The sequence below is a fragment of the Sinocyclocheilus rhinocerous genome, unplaced genomic scaffold (genome assembly GCF_001515625.1).
Source record: "Sinocyclocheilus rhinocerous isolate Xijiao unplaced genomic scaffold, SAMN03320098_v1.1 scaffold438, whole genome shotgun sequence".
Taxonomy (NCBI): domain Eukaryota; kingdom Metazoa; phylum Chordata; class Actinopteri; order Cypriniformes; family Cyprinidae; genus Sinocyclocheilus; species Sinocyclocheilus rhinocerous.
In genome coordinates, this window is record NW_015634015.1 from 267,953 (window position 1) to 289,858 (window position 21,906).

The 21,906-nt window shown below is 39.2% G+C and overlaps 1 protein-coding gene across 1 annotated transcript in view; it reads right to left on the reverse strand.

The window, feature by feature from the left end:
* LOC107745036 (endonuclease/exonuclease/phosphatase family domain-containing protein 1-like) overlaps positions 1 to 9,916 on the reverse strand; it is a 29,350-nt gene extending 19,434 nt beyond the window's left edge. The window contains exon 1 of the mRNA XM_016558866.1: positions 8,798 to 9,916. Coding sequence (XP_016414352.1) covers positions 8,798 to 9,630 — 833 coding nt within the window. The 5' untranslated portion in view covers positions 9,631 to 9,916. The remainder of the gene's footprint in view (positions 1 to 8,797) is intronic.
* Between the last annotated feature and the right edge of the window lie 11,990 nt (positions 9,917 to 21,906).

The window sequence follows — 21,906 nt, forward strand, 5'->3', positions numbered from 1 at the left end:
AAATCAGAGCTGTGGATTTCCACAGAAGCTTCCAAGAAGGAAATCCACAGCCAAGAGGCTCTCCGTTGAAATTTTCCCAAGTAGGAAACTGGACATTTGGACTCCCAGTTGAAAAGAATGCAAAGTATTCAACAAAACCACACACATGATGAAGAAATGTGTTAGTGAGGGAGTATATGACTCAACAGGCATGGAAAGAGAATCCACTGTAGATTAGCATGCAGTAATGTGTTAACCAGAGGAGGAACATGAACCAGTATCACTGTGTGTGACCTGAAACAGACTAGTAGTCATCAAACAACACCAAGTTCTCCATTCTCTGGCTGCAATCTCCTCACATCATCTCATCCTTAATCTGTTTGGCATTGTGATGTGATTACATTAAATGAGAGGTTTGGCAGCGTAATGTAATCAAACTCAATTGTCTTACATGCAGAATAAAACACATTGTTCTTCAATTTAGCTGATGTATATATATATATATATATTTTTTTTTTTGCGATTAAAGTATTCTAGATTTTTGTCATTGAAACAAAAATTAAAAGAGGTTTCTATTGAAGATGCATTCAAAGTTCTGAACAGAGAAATGTAAAAAAAAAAAATTCAATAAATGATAAAAGGACATCTGAAAGTACAAAATTACAAAATTAAATGTTAATTAATGTAAATGCTAATAGTATATAACTACTACTGAAATCCAAATCATTCTACACATTCTAGAAGAAAGTCCATTTAAATCCATTATTTACATACATTCACAAATTAGCATATATTCACATAAGCAAACAACTCTGTTCCTCAAAGTTTTGCATGTTACAGACAGGGTCAAAGGTTAAAGCAACAACAGCAATGTCCTAATAAAACGGTACAATGATATCTCATGGATAGATATCATTATGTAAGAGCTGTACAACAATAAAATAAAACAATAAAAGCCAGTCTCAAACCAAACCAGAACTCAACCCAAAACACAAAACTTGAGTTAAAAAGACAAGAAACAACTACTCATTTTTTAACGTCAGCCTATTTGTGTGGTATCATTTATTTCAGATAAACCCGCCAATCAGATTTCATTTTCCTGTGGTGCCAGAGTGATTCGATGCCACATTTCACATTTATGTGGGAAGTGATCAACTATAAAAAAATCTCTACGTCTAACTGAGCATCCATATGAAAGAAGGGAGATTTCAAATCACATTCTTCCAAGGACTTTCTGCGTCAGCCGAGCAACTGCCATTGAGAAGACTGGCAACACTAACGGAGGGCTTGCAGTTTCTCCAAGCATTATAAACCATTCTAAAGAACAAAACACAAACTGCAAATGAACAGCTCAGTGCTAATACAAGCTGTAGTGATGGTTCAATCAATAAGAGCATGACAGACAAGGTCCAACTCTGTCAAAATGTAACCGGTGAGTCTGCAGTTCTTCATGAGTTTGGCAGTTCATTACATCGTTAAAGGAAACGGATGGAAAAAATGTCCTATAGACACACACACACACCAACAAACAGGTCTACACATCCTGTCACATTGTGCCACTTCCAGCACTTGTTTTTATAATAACACCGCGCAATGCTGCGTTGTGTCAGCAGAAAAGGAAAGGTTTCCAGAGAACTGAAAACGATGACTTTGATCCAGCCGCGTCTGTGACCCTGAGGTCAGTCTTGGGAATAAATCAACAGCAACTGCCTCTTTCTCACAGTCTCTCGCTCGCGTCAAACAACCCAAACATGTCAACATGTTAACTGTTGCTGCAAGGAAACCTTTCGAAATATGATTTTGCAATAAAAATGAAAGCTCTTGCCCCTGACATCCTATGAAGGGCAGGCCAATATTACTCGTGTTCACTGAGGCATCGCTATTAGATATTTGGTTAAAGATATGGACAAACCCCTAATCCTGAGTAATAAAGCTCAGCGTGCCATTTGTGCTACAAAAATTGGGTCTCATGCAGAAACTGTGCATATGCAAGAATTTGTGTGTGATGTCTGTGAGTGAACGTTTTCACCCAAAAAACAAAAAACTATGATTTATATGAAAATCTATGAAATACATACTCTGGTAAGTCTTTTAAATGTGTTAAGATGAAATTTTACACAAATATTTTGTCATATATATATATATATATATATATAATATTTATAGATGCTGCATGTCTTTTGAGAGCGTTGTATGTTTGCTGAATGAAGAAAGGCTATGAACAAAAGATTGTGTGGACATTTTTCGTGAGAAGTTCCCCTGATTTGATCTGTCTTATCAAATTTGATGAGTTTCTTGACATGATTTTCACTTGGTGGACAATAAAACAGGTGAAAAAGACTGCTTTTGAAATATGAAGACTGGCTAATAGGCTGGTTTTGCATATCTGCTTGGCTTTGTGTGAATAAGCAGTGCAGTTTTTCATTCAAATGTTATTGAACTATTAAAATGTGGAAAACTTGGATCATTGGGGAAAGAATAAACTGTCAAATGTTGCTCTTCTGTAAAGGCATGCACTGTTCTTTTGCTCCAGAAAATGTCAAATGTAGTTTCAGTCTGATATTCCGAGCAAAACAAGAAGATGATCCGTTCATGACGTGCGATTAGAGATCTGAAACCGTCTCTCTGCAGATGGGTCATCATAATGTAGTACAGCACCATGGAGACTCAACACATGTGCCACACTCGGAAAGTGAGCTGAAGTTGACAGATCTGCAGAGGAGTCAGATTGTTTGGCTGTGCACGCGTGTGTGCGGTGAGGTTACTACAGGCCGTCTCTGCGCACACTTCTTCTATTCTCCGGAGTGAACTACAGTAACCTCTGATCATGCCGTCTGGTGGTTTCCTCCACCCTGTGTGTTTAACAGACGAGACTCGTCACAGCATTTTAAGCAAACACCTCAAGCGCTGTGGGTTTCAATGTGTGCTTTTACACCGATATCAGCGTTTAATTTACCATGTTACCAGTTAATTTACCAAAACTGAGATCAGATCAATAGCTGAAGGATCTGTTGTGTGGTGAGCATGATGGCTGCTGACGGGAGATGGGCGGCTTTAAGTGGCCCGCAGTGACGCCTAGATAGAGATGTTTGTCTGGGATGTTTACCCTTACCCTAAAGTGTTAAACTTGGGTGCCATTTGGCTATACATGAATGCTATTACAAATCATGCAGGTTGTTTATGAGAGTTTTTGCACAATCTGACAAAATAGTTGAAATATCACATTTAAAATAACTGTTTACTATTTAAATATATTATAAAATATAATTTATGTTTGTGATCAAAGCTGTATTTTCAGCATCATTACTCCAGTCTTCAGTGTCTCGTGATCCTTCAGAAATCATTCTGATACGCTGCTCAAGAAACATGATTATTATTATCAATATTGAAAACAGCTGTGCTGCTTCATATTTTTGTGGAAACCACGATATCTTTTTTTCAGAATTCTGTGATTTTTTTTTGTAGCATTAGAAATGTCTTTACTGTCACTTTTGATCAATTTAAGGCACCTTTAATAAAAAAAAACTAGTGTTGGGCGATATGCTACATATTCATATCGTCCTATCGTCAGCCTGTGAGAGAAATTTTTTTAATTACTTAGTTTCATAGCCGTAGAGTGAACCGACTCCAGGGTAAGGCTCAAATCTACACATTATCCCCCGGTTTCACAGACAAGAAACTTGCACTGACTGATCTTAAAATATATCAGTGCCTCTGTTTTGTCTCAAAATGCACACCAGTAATGTTTTTCTAAGGCACATTAATAAAAATAACTTAAATGTCATAATTGAACTATTGCCTAGTCCTGGCTTAGTCTAAGCCCTGTCTGTGAAACAGAACACAAAAGCCAGTGGGCCGGTTGCGTAAACTGTTTAGACTAGTCTTAAAAAGTTAGTCATCTAATTTTTTTCTTCAAGTCTGGTCATAACTTTTTTAATTCAGTTATGAAAAGGTTGATTGGTCTTATTTGTATTGGAAAATTAATACTGATTACCCCTTTGGCAGCTGCTAGTTGGTCAAACTAGTTCTTAAGACAGTCTTAACATGGTGGCTAAGTTTATGCAACTGGCCCCAGGCCTATATCTTTTTAGTCAAGTAGCATATGGATGTCATGTCATAAAATATTTTAAATATGACTGAATTCGTATTTAACATGATAATTTGATAGAAGCATTGAAAGTTACTAATTAGAATGTTTACGTTTCCTCAGTTATTCAATCAGCAGCTACAGAAAACGAGCAAAGAACATTTACATTACCAAAGAGCCTAAGCGCGAGTTTATGGACTTTAAAAAAACACTCCCGTTGTAATCAGTGAAGCTATCTACACTATATGATGAATAAATCTCTTATACTTGCATCCCACGTATACGTTACATCTGCACTTTGTTGTTTATGATGAGACAATTCGTGAGAGAGCAGACAGCGAGCGCGCGCACTCAACAACAGCACGCCGGTGTTTCAGCGATGACTCATCGGAACGCCTCTGATTGGCCGCTGCGTTCACAAACTCAACGGAATCGTGTGTCATTGGTTATAACACGCAACACTGTAAAACGCAGAAAAAGAAATATGATGGAACAAACCTAATATTAATTAGATAGTATTACTAGCCTGATAATAATAATAGCTGTCTTGCTATTGTCAAAAGGATTAGCCACAGACGATACCTCTGACAATCGTCGGTACACAATACTATCTAAACACTATTAATACAACCCTAAAAAAAGTATTAATGTCTTTCAAAAAAAAATAAAAAATCTTACCAACCACAAACATATTGACGTGCACTTTATAAATAGACATTCAAAAGTCAATCTATTTATGTCAGTGCTAATGTATTAGTATATCATTGTGGGAAACATTTGACCATTGTAGGTAATGTTGTGGGGAAAACCAATTCTCCAGCAGACCTTCACTCATCAAATCCAATCAGACGGTTAAGTGAGTTTTCATGGTTATCTAGTCAAAAGGTCAAAGCATCACCGAGGCTGTATTGATTCTAGGGTTTCTCAAGGGTTGTCACACACTAGACTGCATTCATCAACAGATAGTCAATTTGTTGTAAATCATTGCTATTTATATCAATATTTACTACCATTTCATGTTAAATCTCACGTCTTCTCCTCTCGACCAATCTTGTATCACTAGAGCCCTGGATTGGACCCGCAGTCATGTGAGCAGGAGTGTACTGGAGGCAGCCGGAGGGAACGATTTGAGAAATAAGCATCTGATGGGACGTTTGATTTAGGGTTTAGGGTCATTTCCAGTTCAAGGTTTGTTTTGAGATGACTGAATTTGATACGGTTTTATTTACTCTACAACTCATGTGAGTTCTCAAAAAACTGTAATAAGTTTGTAAAGTCAGTCAGCAGTGATAAAGCGACCTTGAGAGACGCTTGCTGCCGTTCTGTAAGCTGACTTGAGTTTTTAAATGCAGCAATATGCTGCTCTGTCAAAATGAATATTTCCAGCACAGCAAAATTAGTTCTGTATCTGCATATGACCTTGTGTGATGGATCAGGGGCATGATTCACTTCTTAAAGGGGTCATATGATGCGATTTCAAGTTTTCCTTTCTCTTTGGAGTGTTACAAGCTGATTGTGCATAGATAAGATCCCTGAAGTTGCAAAGACTAAAGTCTCAAAACCAAAGAGATATTCTTTATCAAAGTTAAGACTCTGCCACGCCCCCCTAAAACGGCTCATTCTAACACGCCCCCACATATCTACCCCACTATGTGGAAATATTTGCATAATCCCGCCGCAAATGTGCACGCAAAGAAAGAAGGCATGGTGTCAGTAACCGCAGTTAGTGTTGAAGCAGCCATGTCAAGGAGACGCTGTGTGTTTCTAGGCGAAATCATATGACCCCTTTAAGAAACGAGTTAAGAAATGTCTTAAGATAAATAAATCCCACAAAGTTCCTAAGAATGTTCCTAAGTTCAGTTTATGAAAAATTCTAAAGAAGTTCTCAAATATGTTAGGAACAGATTATTATTAATATTATGAAAATGACTGTCTTTATCTGAATAAATGACGGTTCTTGCTGAAGACTCACTGACAAACTCAATTGAAAACACTTCAAGGGAGCTTCCTAATAATCTTAAGAGAAAAGATAAGAAAACTCTTAAGATGAATTGTTAGGAATAAAAAAAATATTCTTAACTTTTCCATGAGTTAGAAAATAAGAATTTTTTTCTAAAACAGTGATTCCCAAACTTTTTTTTGGTCTTATAGCTCTATCCATTAGCCACAATTACCTCATCACATTGTTATTTCAGTATTATTTATATTAATATTATAGTATTGATTAATAGTTTGAATGAGCTTTTATTCTGATATTTTCACTGTCATTTTCGGTTTCTGTTTGCTTTTTTCACTATTTTTGTAATACTACTGCTTATTTTATTTCCGTAAGTTGCCAAGTCAGCATTTCTAGTTTTCATTAACGTTTTTTAAGTTTAATTTTTAATGTAATATTTCAGATATAAATAATATTTCTAATACAATTTCATTTTTTTATTTGATTCTAATATGATTTTATTTCAGCTTTATTTTTAATTACCGAAACCGATTTTTAATAGTTTTAGTCAATAGCACTGCTTCATCAACACAAAACCAGAAAGGCTTTAATTTGACTCGTTCTATACTGGATAGCATTTATCTTTAAAGTCACCCTTAAACAAGGAAGAAATAACTGCTCTTTATGCAGTCAAGCAGCACATACATTCTGCTACACTAATAATTAAACAATAACAATTAGTTATTTTATTTCAGTTTAATAGTTTTAACAAAGCAAAGTCAAAATCTTTCCAAATGCCCTTTGAGAATGTTACATGAGCCTCCTGGTTGGGAGTCACTGCTTTCTTTATAGGGACGGTTGCATTACATGCATTGCTGTTACATAGAGTACAGCGTTCAGCGCTTATGTCATTCATAACACTATATCCTCCCTGCCAATGAGAAGAGACTTCTTACTATTTCAACCCCCTTCAACACACACACATACGTACATGCGTATATAACAGCCCTCCCCGAGCCATGACAAGAATGAGGGCACGTACTTCAGCAACACCCTGAGTGAATTACTGTGTGTGTGTGTGTGTGTGTGCCATAAAACAACCAACAGCACAAACATTTATCTTAGAATCCATCAATGCAATAAAACGTGGGCAGGGATTCAGCTGAAATCTGATAACGTGCAGTCAGATGTGGCTTTATCATGAACATCCACTGAAGATCACAGCAGACTGCAACACAAGTCAGCTGGACTCCTTCTATCACCTACACCACTAACCCGACACACGTGTGTTCTTCCCTGTTGATGTTCAGCGCACACACATCTTAAAAGCTGCCTAAAAACCTGCCTAACAGCTAAGAATGGGATTTGAGAATGATTAGAACATAACGAAACTATCAGACTATGCAGACTGCAAAAAATCATGATATTAATAATTAGAAACACTTCAAGTGTGACAATCAATGCAATCCTTTAAAAAAAAAAAAAAAAAGAATACTGACAGAATTTCTCATAGAATTTCTGCAGAATTCGACCAACAAATTGGATCAAACAAGAATTCACTAAAAAAATCAAATAAGATTCTGTTGGATAAAATGAAATTCTAAAGAAAAAAAAACGAGTTTTTGGTTCCAAATTGGATTGTGTTTGATTCTTAGAGTTTGATACAATTAGGATTATGGTCAAAATTCCATTCGAATTTATGAATTTCGGACAAGGTCAGTTATTCAGGGTTTTTTTGTAATTCAGTTTGTTTGTGTGTGTTTTTTTTTTGGGGGGGGGGGATTTTGGTCTATATTCTGAAAGTTTTCACAGAGGGGCGTATTCATTTATAATTCACCGGACGTATATAATATTTTAATCCTACAATCATGGTGATTTTTTTTTAGTACAGACTGCTTACATTATTTTATGTTTTACTGAAGTATAACAATAGATATCTAAAATCCCCTATAACATGTCAACAAAATGAAGAATCATTTTGAACCTGGCTTTATCCTATGTTCAGATTTCAGTTTTGGAAATGTATGCAAATTAGTGCATAATTAATTCGACTTCATCTAAAGCTTCATTTGCATATTAAAACAACACATCAGAAAACTTCGAATACAAAACCATGGTACATCCCCACAAACCCTGGTGTTTCCGTGGAAGAGTGTAGCCGAACTCAACCTCCCCTTCTTTTCAGATCTTCTTTCCATTTTTTGTTTTATTTGTTATTTCCTTTTTTTCTTTCCTTTTTTCCTTCTTAAAGTGTTTTTTTTATATATATATATTTAGGTTTGCGTGTGTGTGTGTGTGTGTGTGTGTTGTCTCTGTTACCACTAGTTTTGTTCCTTTATTATGTTATCTAGACTATTATTCTGAAAATGTGTACTTGGTGTTTTTATTTTATTATTTTATTTTATTTTTTAATGAAGATGTACCTCTTCGGCAACCTCTTTCTTTGGCTGTTGCCAAGCCTTTTACGTTAAACGACAACTTATGGACTGAACAAACATGGGACACTTTATTCCTCCACTGTCAATTCTGGAAATCTGGAAAAAGTCTGGACTAAAGATTATTTGGCCTATAGTTGTTGTTGTTGTTGTTTTTTTTGGGGTGGGGGGGGTATTGATTATAATTGTAATGTAAAAAAAAATCAAAGAAAATATTAGAAAAAATAAGAAAAATATGGTATTATCATCATGATACTTCAAAGAAGATGTACCATGACATGTCAAAAAAACATGTTCTAAAAATGCATGATCATAGAGCATAAAACATGCTTTGTTAGTGTTGTAATAGAGTTTACTCACTCATTTTCTAGGAGGGTCATACAGACGACCTCTCTGACCCCAGGGTTGTTGGCTTTCTCGCTGGAGCAGCGCTGCAGGTTCCAGGTGGCCACTCGCACCGCGGGCTTCCCATCGCGCGCAGCCGCCGGAGGCTCGACGCAGGGCCGCACAGAGCAGACGAGCGGCGGTTCCCCGAGCGGAGCGTCCAGCTCCTCGCTGCCGCCACCGAAGGACGCGGGGCTCGGGTGCGTGAGCCCTCCGTTCGTGTTCGTGGAAGGAGTCCTGGAGCGCTCCACGAACACCTGGAAGCGGATGCGGTCCAGCAGAGACGAGTTGATGCTGGGCACTTTGACCAGGTCCTCGATGCTTCGGAACGGACCGTGCGCGGAACGGAACTCCACGATGCTCTTGGCGAGTTTCTCGGTGATGCCGCGGACGCTCACGAGCTGCGGCGGCGTGGCCGTGTTTATGTTGACGCCGGTGCACGGCAGGTGCTCGTGCTCTTTGCGCAGAGACGAGGGCGAGTGGTTAGACGAGCTGTTCTTGCTCGACACGCAGATCTCTAGTTTAACAGCCTCTAGTTTCGTGGCACCGACCCCGCTGACCAGCGCCAGGTCTTCGACTTTCTTGAATCCGCCGATGCATTCCCGGTACTCCACGATGTTGTGAGCCACCCCGCGGTTCACGCCCGGTAGAGTCATGAGCTCCTCCTCGGTGGCGGTGTTGATGTTCAGCCGCTCCTGGTTCACCAGTATGTGGCTGAAGTTGCATGCCGCGCTGAACTTGCGCTTGCCCTGACAGAAATCCGTGGGGTCCTTGGGAATGGACCGGTGGCACCCGAGATTCCCACCCATGTGTCCCGGTGAATCAGCTTGCGAACCGAGGATGAAACCCGCTGCGCACTGTGCCTGGAAGATCCCGGTGGCACATAGACTAGTCTTGATATTTGAGCTTGATATTTAACGCTAATCTAATTCCTCTCGTTAAACATGACACGTTGGGATCTCTTATCCCCGTCAGTTCGTGCAAAATCCGCCGCGTTTTCTCAGTCTCAGAGCAGAAGGAACAGCGTCCATATCAACGCTCTTCCAGGCAGACTGAACTGAACTGAACTGAAGTGAACTCTAGCGCGGTTTCTCTGTAGAGGGTGGCTATCCGAATCTTTCTTTTGAGCCGACTCTTTTTTAAAAGATTCGATCGAATCAATTCACTGAGCGTTCCTGAAAGCACGGGTAGGCTATATTCGTATCAATAGCTAACAATAGGCTACATTGTATGGGTCAAAATGATCGATTTTTCTTTTATGCCAAAAATCATTAGGATATTAAGTAAAGATCATGCTCCATTAAGATATTTTTGTAAATCTTAATTTCTGATTAGTAATATGCATGGCTAAGAACTTCATTTGGACAACTTTAAAGGCGATTTTCTCAATATTTTTTATTTTTTTCCAGATTCCAGATTTTCAGATAGTTGTATCTCAGCTAAATATTGTCCTATCCTAACAAACCATAGGCCTGCATCAATGGAAAGCTTATTTATTCAGCTTATTCTTTCAAAAAATTGATCCTTATGACTGGTTTTGTTGTCTAGGGTCACACATAAAAACGCAGGGTCATTGATTTAGCAAAAACAGTCAGCGTCTCAATTAGAGTGATACTACAATCAAACTAGAATATACTAAACACAAAATATACTCAAATTCATACAAATTAATCGAAAACATAGTAATAACAGACAAACATATTAAGTTAAGTGCAAAAAAAAATTACGCGCGTGGAATTCAGTTAACTTTTGAGTGAGAACTCAAACGAACCGATCCGTTCGAAGGAATCGACTCTCAAACGAATCGGACTTCCCAAAGCTATTTCAAAGCACTAATCAAACGGCGTTTGCGTCCAGTCGACGGGGGCGTGGCCTCCTGTCATTATTATTGTCCATTGTCTGCGGACTTTCCCAATATGACACTTGATAGAGACAAGGAGCTATTGTGATTATTTCTTCCCTAATGAACATTTTGTTCCCATTTATTGATGCATGCCGTAATAGGAGTGTAACAGTAAGTACAACATATCTGAGCTGAAATTGCTTTCTGGAAGGCTTGTTGTGTTTAATTTATGTATTGAACACTGTATAAAAACCGAATGAAAGATGTTGTGTGACATAAATCATTCCTACCCTTACCAAGTATTTCTTTGTTGGGAAAGTGATGTTTACAGATTTAGTTTGTTTAGACATAAATACAAATCACACTGGAACCATTTCTTGTTACAGACTCTACTTTGAAAGAAGCCTGGCCTCAACTCCGTAATGTTTTTTTTTTTTTTTCAATTATAACCATGAATAGCTTGTGCAAGTGTGTCAGGAGAGATGAGGACACTTTTATATAACTCTAAACCTTGTGTCAAAGTAATTATCACAGTCTGCTTTGAGCTGCTGTCAATTCAATGCCACTATAGCATTTGATCTGAACCCCAGATGATTCTCTGTTGTGATTGCAGCTAACAGAAGATCAAATCTTCCTCAAGATTCAAAATAGTTTCTTATCACGGACATTTAGCTGTTCAATAAAAACTATACAAAGTCCAATCTCACAATATCTTAAGCATTTATGACTATAAAATAACTGATATGAATTATTTTGCATGCAGACTACAAGTTGCCTGTTGTGTTTAAATGTTCCCAGCTAAACTACTTCTGGAACAAGGTGTGCTTGTGGTTTGATTGACTTTCATGTGTTCAGTTCACATATCTGGCATTGTCTATGCTGACTAGTAATGTGGCAGTGATCCAGCACCAATTCCTCACAACTACTGAGAAGTTTATAAGAGGCCTAACAAGTCCCATATGCCTGATTATCACACAAATAACCTGCAAATAATCTCAGCTCAATAAACAAGAAGTTAATATTGAGTAAAAACAATACTACCTGTGCCTGTTTTTGCTCCATCAATGAAGATACAGTAGTTCGAAATGAAGCAGTAATTCAACTGCCACGCATCTCTGACCAACGCTTGAATCTAAATATGGATATGCATACATGCAAAAACAGTAGTGAAAACATTAGAATGTCAGAATTAACAGTATTCAAAAAACAGTAATCAAACGGTAAATGAAACCTGGATAAATCAGTGTTTTTGAACAAATAGGTTTAGTGACTCATTCAATGACTCACTTATTAAAACATATAACTTGTCACCACCTACTGGTGTAAGAGTGTAACCTGCAAAAAGAGTCACCGAAAAATCCCCAATACTCAGACTGAAGGCTGTGTTCACACCAAGATGAATGTTTGGTGGGAAAATTCGGTTAGATATAGACTTTGATTTAATTGAATGACTTGTGTTAAGATTTAACCATTAATCAGCGAGCATATCATAGACCAGGGTTCACTGGGGAACTGCAGGGAGTTCCTGAGTTGATTCAAAGCTAATAATACAAATTATATTGGATGTCAAATTAAAATGATTATCAAATCAAAGGCTGTGATTTAATTAAATAATTATATCGAGTGAAGCGCAGCACTGTGTTCATGCGAGCAGCTCGTGATCCTGTGTTTTCAGCATCTCAGAGTCTCTGGTTTCACAGCAGTGTTATTTTACTATCATCGATTATCACTATTACAGTTTTTCAGAACATTTTGAATTTGATTTTTTAGAAGGATAAAAAGAGATGCTCAACCAACTGAAGAGGAGGTAAAACCAAAAATCAAAAGTTCATCTCAGTTGATTTTTTTAATATATATTTTGTTTTCATTTTAAAGTTTTAGTAATTTTGTTGTGTTTTTGTTCATTTAATTTTTTCCACATTCATTTTTTTTTTTTTAAATAGCCATATGATTTTTAAGTTTTAATTTTTCATTTTAGTTTATATAGTTTTAGTTATTTAAGTACTTCAACTTAAGCTGAGGAAATGAAAAATGATACCTTGGCAACTAGCTAAAATAAAATACGTATTATTATAATTATATTATTACTATTATTATAATTTAAAAAAATGTTCATTTGTACAGTACAATTGAAATTATTGTACAGCAGTAATATATTTGTCTTCATTTGTATAATTACATTATAAAATTATACAGTAATAAAGTTTGTGAGCCCCTGTCCTAGACTATGATCCACTGCATGGCTCTGTGTTGAAAGCAAATGTTTGCCAACTAAATCCTTGTTGTAGACTTCCAAGTGTACTTGAGGTTCAGAATGTTGCACAGCTAAAAGAAGTTCTCAAAAGAAACTCTCAGTAAAGCCTGAGATCACACACTATAATTTGAGTTCAGTGGGTTCAGGAACAAGTGAAATGAATGTAACCGGGTGATGTAATTATATTTCTTGGGAACAAAAGGGCTGTATCCATGGCGAGAGACTACAGGTGGTGCAACCTAATTCAGACAGACACAAATACGACCTCAGTCATGCTTTTTTATCTAGAGTTCAGGGCCCGTATTCACAAAACATTTGATCTTACCACTAAGAGCTCTCCTAAATAGCAGTAAAAGTTTTTAGCTAAGAGTTTTCTCTTAAAAACCTATTCACAAAGCTGCTGAGACAAACTCTTACTAAGGAATAGAGGGAGGTCTTAAACTCAGAGTAAGGGGGCGGGGTTGACCTTGTTGCTATGGATGATGTCAGCATTAATTAAACAAGTAGGCTATATATTCAGCTAATTGTCAGCCTCTTATGCTTCTTGTAAACAATTAATGAATATGCATATAAACAGCCTTTTAATTAACAGAGTGGAATAATCATGGCTTAGTCAGATTTAGGAGCTAGTTATAGTGATAAAATGCTTTGTGAAAGGAGTCCTAAATTTAGGATTGACACGCCCATTATTTTTAAGATTTTCTCCTAAATTGGCGAGTTATGAGCTACTTTTAGCCTTAAGATGTTTTGTGAATACGGGCCCTGAACATCAGTGTGTATCATATCATATAGGATGGAGTTAATATGCAAATACTGACTTCATGCTATAGTAACATGCTACAGTCATGCATAAGTGCATCAGATTGATTGGCTGATGAATCTACAGTCATGTCGCTCCGAGTCTGATGGGAATGAGGTTATTATGAAGCAGGACATTAGGATTGGCCAGGCCACATTATCTGTCCTGTTCAGTCAGATGTCACGGTAAGGCCTTGTGTTTGGCAGGACGTGTCCAGCTCTGGCATCAAATCAAGAGCATTGTGTTGGTTACATAAGAGCGTCCTCTGATCGGCCCGAGTGCTGAGGGACCCCATTAACAACCTCTCACACAGTACAACCTCCAGCCAACACGGACACAGGCCTAATCAGAGATTAAGCTCAGCTTAATGGAGTGCATTACCACATGCTCTGTGTGCAAGAGGCAAACAGGTGTCACTAAATGATATTGTTTGCATCAGTGTAGCTGATTAAAATGCAGTTTACGGTGGGTTATTCTCAGGACAAAGTGATATTTGTCTCCATGACTGAATCCACTGCAACTTACATTTCATTCTAGGTGTGCATTTTATCAGTTCATGCATTCAAACCCTTTGACCTTTGGCTACAGAAACACATATTTACTTAACTGTCTGTTTACCTTCTGGCCATTTGATTTTCTAGTTGTTCGTTGAAACTGTTTTTTTTTTACACAGAAAAGTAAAATAAAAAAATGGCCCAGAAATACCCCTCTCATCTTATGTTTACATATCCCCATTCATCGTTATTAAATTTAAATGGTTTGTTAATTTGAATATTACAATAAAATAAAATATGCTTTCATTATTTATTTATTTATTTATTTTTGAGAACATGCAAAAATGATTGTTCAACCTCTAAACTTTTTGAACAGGGTTGGCACAAAACAGGTTTTGAAAAAGAGGTAACTCCCCAGATGTCTGATTTATTTCAAGGCACACTGAAACAGAATGATCCTCACAGTTTACTAACTTATTCAAATCATTTTTATATGAATTACAAATTTACTGTCCTGGGGCTCAAGAATTTGGTACAAAAAACAAAACAAAACAAAACACACACACACACACACACACACACACACACACACACAACAACAACAACAACAAAGCACCACCAAGACAAAAAAAAAAACACAAACAAACAAGTAAACACAGCATACAAAACAAAAAAGCATACAAAACTACAATATAAAACACCACAACAAAACAAAACAAAACACCTAAACAAACAAAAAGCTCACAAAAAACTAACACACAACAAAACAAATCATATAAAAACAAACAAAAACTTCACAACAAAAAGCACACAAAACAAATCATATTAACAAACAAAAACTACAAAACACGACAAAACAAAAAGCACACAATAAAACAAAACACACAAATTATATAAACAAAAAAAACTACAAAACACCTAAATAAAAAAGCACACAACAAAAATACCTAAACAAAAAGCACACAATAAAACAAAAGACAACAAATTATATAAACAAAAAAACCTACAAAACACCTAAACAAAAAAGCACACAACAAAAATAAAACAAAAAGCACACAAGAAAAAAACACACACAACAAATCATATAAACAAAAACGACAAAACACATAAACAAAACAAAAAGCACAGAACAAAACAAATCATATAAACAAAAAAAAAAAACACAAAATACCACAACTAAACAAAAAAGTATAAAATAAAACAAATCATATAAACAAACAAAAACTACAAAACACCTAAACAAAAACAAAAAGCACACAATAAAAAAACCAAACAAACAAAACACCACAACAAACAACAAGCACACAATAAAACAAAAAAGTGTGGTTAATAAGAGGCACAAACATACAGTGTACATTCATGATAACTAATGTGAAACTATATGTGCTTACCAAAACTTTGACAAATTATGGATATTTGTAAGTTCAAGTCCTCATGGTACATGCTTTGGAAGTTGGTTGGGAACACTGCAGTAACGTGTTAATACTTAGCAGGGATATACTGCTAAGTATACTATTTCCATATACTTACGTTTATAGTAAATATATGGAAATAGGACTGTAAAATAAAGTGCACCATTTTACATAAACATTGCATAGGAATTACCAGTTCTTCAAACTTTGTTATAAGTGTAGTACATATACGTCACTATATGGCATATTAACTAGTAAGGACTGTAAGAGATAACCCACTCATTAGTTATGGAGAGCAATGTAGAATTGTTTTTACACTGTACAAAGAATGTTGTCTGATTTGTGAACTTTAAAGTCCTAAACTTACCTAATAAAAAGATGACTGTTTTTGAATTGCTTGTGTATGACTGTTAATGCTAAATTGTTCTCCACAACAGTGCTTATAATAAAGTTTGAAGAACTGGTCATTCCTGTGTAATGTTTATGTAAAATGGTGCACTTTATTTTACAGTCCTATTTCCATATGCTTAGTCTGAACGTTCTGGTGAATGTACCTATTAGTTAATGTGTAAGTTACACAGTACTCAAGCTGGGGGTATAAACATGGACCAAGGTACTTGAGTAATTGATGGTAAGTGCCATTGCAGTTAACTTACCTAATCTTTAACAACACTGATTCTCTTAACTAATTGGTCCAATGGAGATTTTGGATGACATACATTCCTAATAATTATGCGTGCAGTCAGAATTTACTTTGGACTTATACAGTAGCTACCAGACTCATATTTGCACTTGCAACTCCTGATTGTCATGTGTCAAAAGTCCTATTTAAAAGGACTGTGCCTGCTAAGTATTAACACTATGCAGTGCTGCACAGTTTGAATGTACAATGTATGTTTGTGCCTGTTATTAACCACACTTAAAGGCACAATTTAAAAAAAAAAAAGATTTTTTTATTAAAATATCCAAAAACTGCTAGAACAGTGTTATATATTTTGCTGACTTGTGTACTTACATTATCCCAAATGTTTCGAAGAATGTTTAAATCCAGAGAAATAAGCTATTTTAACTAGTGACACAGACCGTGTCTATAGTGTCATTGTGTCGCCTGCCAATGACGTTATATTAGCTTCCACACCAATAGACGATAATATTCTGTTTACTATAAGCTTGAGCTGAAGTTATGTCATCTGTTTATTAAAAGTCAGGTGAATTTTGATTGTCAATGTTTATATTGTTCATTAGCTGGAAAAATAGTGATTTCTCTGTGTCGTTACTGTTATAGTTGTGGTGTGGACATCCGAATTAGGACGATTATTAAAACTTTATTGTTATCGTTAAAGTTGCCGTCCTTGGTGTGAACAGGCCTTAAAGGCACAATATGTAAGATTTTTTTTATTAAAATATCCAAAAACCACTAGAACAGTGTTATATATATATTGCTGACTTGTGTACTACTTACATTATCCCAAATGTTTCGAAGAATGTTTAAATCCAGAGAAATAAGCGATTTTAAGTAGTGGCACGGAGCGTGTCCATAGTGTCATTGTGTCGCCTGCTAATGACGTCATAACCCCTCGATTTCCATAACACCAAAGACGCTTTAATATGTTGTGCGTTTTAATAGACCGGTGACAACCGCACAGAGTAGCAACTTTCAAACGTATCTAGTATGATAAAACAGCACTGATTTACCCCACATACACACGACCGGAAGGAGCGGAAGCGGTCGACTGTGGCATAATAAAAGCTCCGCTGCTTTCGAGTCGTGTGTCACGCTCGTTCAGCGGCCTCGTTTCTCTTCGACGGCTTTCCTTCTTACCCTGCTTCATTCTACTACTTTAATAAATCTTTAATACATTAGCTCATCCATGAACATGATTTCTGCCCAAGTCCTGTCGGATTGCAACGGCTATGGGGATGAAGACGACAACTCCCATGATTCCACACTCAGTGCGTCATCAAACTACGCCTTTGATTCTTTTTTTGTTTTGAATACGCACCCTCTAGTGGCGAAAATTACATATTGTGCCTTTAAGTGCTACATATTTACCATGTGCATGTACGACTGTTAAGTATACTGTGTTTCTTATTAGTTACCATGTACATACATTTCAGGTAAGTATCGTGTGTTACCCCGCATTTGCCTGTAGGCACAACATATTTACCATGTACCAGAGAAGTACATGTACTGTAAAATAAAGTGCTACCGCTGGTCTTTTGAAAGGGTCTTGTTCTGTATTTACTGTGTCAGTATCCATTCGTGAACCTTCGGCACACTGACTTTTCTTAGAAATCTTTACCACATGTCTTCAGAGGGCACATATTCCAGCCTACGCTTCCTATGATGTTAAAATTAGAGTCCTCGCTGACTGGCTGGAACCACATGTATCTTGATGATCAGGGATAATGGGGGGCCAATCACAGAATCCAGATAATTCACATCACCTGATGAGCGAGTCCTCCCACTGATTACACTCCATTAGTTCAAAGTCTCCATTTGTTTGAGAGTTACACTTAAAATGGGGGTAGAGGTTATGTGATAGAACGACCAAACATACACAAATGTCATGCATTGGTGCAGCTCATCTCACAGCACTGAGATCCCATGACTGAAATTACACCATTTCTGGATGAAAGAACTAGTGTACATTCCAATTCAATACGAGTTAAACTCTAGACCCATGCTGATTACCACGGAAAATTCTGACTCATCCCTCAGTTCATACAGACAAAATGCCTGTGACTAATTACAAAAAACAACAACAAAAAAACCTGTAATAGTGTATTTTAACATTTATTCCAGTGAATCGTCCTACCCCATCCTTCCATTGTAAGGGTATTATGTACATGCATTTTTAACATTAACTGAAGAACAGCATTATTTATTGTGACAGTATTCCATAGATACTGTCCACAGAGCTTAACTTGTATTGAACCTGAAACATTTCTTTAAGTATCTCTAGGCCAATATCAATTATTCAGAAAGAGAAAACAGTGAAATGCCAAGAACTTGGAAAGCATAGCAAAGCCAAATCTACTTTTCTAGACTGGTTGTTGCTGAAAACATAAACAAAACTGAAAACGAACTTCAAAAGAGAATTTACTTAAAATGTTTTTTTTTAGATTGTTTTGTTTTCATCCATCACCAAATAAACATACAAAACCTACTCCGTTACTAACGTAACCTCGGTTCCCTGAGATACGGGAATGAGTACTGCGTCTGCTAAGGCGCAATGGGGAAAACGCCTTTTTCTCCGAATACTGAAGCCTTTTCAATAACGCTGTGTAACTGCATGGCCATTGGTTCGTGCAGAGAATTAAAAATGAGCCTATGGCGACGAAGCCCGCCAGAGCACGCCAGAATGGGCGGGGCATCTGGCTATATAAGCGGGCATTTCGCCATAGGTTCCTCAGGTTACTTCAACTGAAGCTATATAGCACGGCCAGCAACGCAGTACACGTTCCCGTATCTCAGGGAACTGAGGTTACATTAGTAACCGAGTAAGTTCCCTATTGATACTTCACTCGTTCTGCGTCTAGGTTGTTCCTGCCCACCAACTGACCAGCTATAGGAGCATGTGAGGCTGCTATGGCTGCTACATAGACCTTGAGCGAGGAGGGGGAACGACCCTTATCCAACAGCTCTTGTAGGAAGGACAATATCAGAGATATGTTGCAGGAAATTGGGCCTGCGCCGTGGGCAGTACACCAGACAGAAAAGACAGACCATTTAAGGGCATAGAGCCGTCTCGTAGAGGGTGTTCTAGCCTGAGAGATTGTATTTAGCACGCTCTCGGGGAGGTCCACAGGCTCCCATCGAGAGGCCAGAGGTGCAGAGCCCCACAGCTCGGGCTGGGGGTGCCATATCGTTCTGTTTGCCTGAGAGAGGAGGTCCCGTCTTTAACCCTTCGAAAAGTAAATTGGGCAGTGAGAGTTGCCTTCTGAGGCGAAGGTGATTTATATAGGACACCACTGTCATGCTGTCCGAGCGGACTAACATGTGGTGTCCCCTTAGATCTGGCAGAAAGGTGTGAAGGTCCAAACATCCTGCCAGCATTTCCAGGCAGTTGATGTGAAGTCGACCCTCCTCTTTCGACCAATGGCCGAAAGCCAGTTTGCCATCGCACAGTGCTCCCCAACCTGTGTTGGAAGCGTCTGTCGAGACCACCTTCCTTCTGCAGACCATTCCCAGGGGCACGCCCTGTTCCATCCACTGAGAGTCTTTCCAAGGAGGCCAGAGCTGCTACGCAGGCCTGGTCCACCTTGACACGAAGATGTGTGAGACGCCAGGCGTGGGACGGAACTCATGGTTTCAGCTAGTACTGAAGGGGCCGCATGCGAAGCAGGCCCAGCTGAAGTACCGGAGACGCAGAGGCCATGAGGCCCAGCAACTTCTGAAACGCCTTGAGAGGGGGGCGAGGGGCTTCAACTTTGAATGAGGCCGCGAGCTGCTGAATGTCCAGTGCATGTTCTGGCGCGACGACCGCCCTCATTCGGGCTGAGTCGAGAACTGTTCCCAGGAACAATATCCGTTAGCTGGGGGACAGCGCGCTCTTGGCAAAATTGACCGAATTGAAGTGAATAACCTCGTTTTATTATCCCCAAAACCCAGTCTGACACTCCAGGAAATTTGCTCTCTTTTTGAAAATGTTTGTGTTTTATTTTTCTCGCTAGCGATGTCGGGGCTCAGGCTTAGAGGCTGGAGTTGCAGCCGGTGGTGCGGGCTTCGCGGGCTGCTGAGTCTGCGCCGTCTTGGGGCGACTGGCAGCAGCTGTAGAACTGGAGCGCTTTGGCAAGAAGTGTCGCATTGCCTGGGATGACTTCTGCGCAGCGGTGAAGCGCTCAGCCAACTCTTCAACCGCAGGTCCAAACAGGCCAGAGGGGGAGACCGGGGAGTCGAGGAAGGGGACCTTATCCGCATCCTTGATCTCCATGAGGGTCAACCATAGGTTGCGCTCGAGCACCACAAGGTTGGCCATGGATCTGCTGATCGCCTGAGCCGTCATCTAGTGGCGCGCAAAGCCAGGTCGGTCGTGCTACGCAGCTCCCTGAAAGCTGCGGGTTCAGGGCCAGACTCGTCTATGCTCTGGAGAGGTTAAATGCTCTTTAAAAGATGGCGGCGCGGCTTCTCTCTCTACCGTTTTCGTGTTTTTTGTCTTGTGAGTCGCAGTGTTTTCGTACGTCTTCATCGCGTCTACTTGTCTCTAAGCGCGCATACAGTCGTGAGTTTCTACTCGATGTCGGCAGAACCACATTTTTAGAGTTAAACTCCGCGCACGCCGAAGAGCTGCGGGATCTCCGTCTGCTCCCGAGGCCTACACCATCACCGACCCCCACTACTGCATCTCGCCCACAGCGGAGGCGCCACAAGCGGCGCGAGAGGAAGCAGAAGAGGGGCAAGCGCGGAGGTATCCGGGCTAGGCTAGCGGCTAACCCACACAAGCCAGCTATCCCCACCATCGTACTGGCTAACGTACGCTCTTTGGACAATAAACTGGACTACATCCGACTGCTAATGCCTGCATACAGACCGCTCGTTAAAGTTGCCAAACCAGTTCACAAACAAATACAAGTGTGGCCGAAAGGGTCGTCAGAGGCTCTTCAAGACTGTTTTAACACCACATACAATAATTCCACAGACCTCCAAGAGTACTCGGAGACTGTCACTGCCTACATCACCAAGTGTATTGATGATGTAACAGTCTCAAAGACCATCACTGTCCGGGCCAGAACGTTGCCTTCAGAGCTGGAGATGAGGTGGGCCTGAAGACAGCTAGGGCCAACCTATCCCGCGGCATCAGAGAGGCTAAAAGACAGTACTCCAGGAGGATAGCCCATCGTTTCAGCGACAGCAGAGACACTCGGAGCCTGTGGCAGGGGATACAGACCATTACGGACTACAAGCCCCCACCGCGGACCTGTGACAGCAACATCTCCCTGCTGAACGAGCTGAACATCTTCTTCGCTCGCTTTGAGGCACAAAACAGCACCACTGCACAGAAGACTCCACCTCCTCCAGGCGACCAGGTGATGACGCTGTCCCCAGACAGATTGAGGAGATCCCTCAGCAGGATCAACGCACGCAAAGCTCCGGGTCCTGACAACATTCCTGGGCGTGTACTGAGAGACTGTGCAGTGGAACTCACTGATGTCTTCACAGACATTTTCAACATCTCACTAAGTCAGGCTGTTGTCCCCACATGCTTCAAAGATACCCCCATCACTCCAGTCCCGAAGAATTTGTCTCCATCCTGCTTCAATGATGACCGTCCAGATGCAC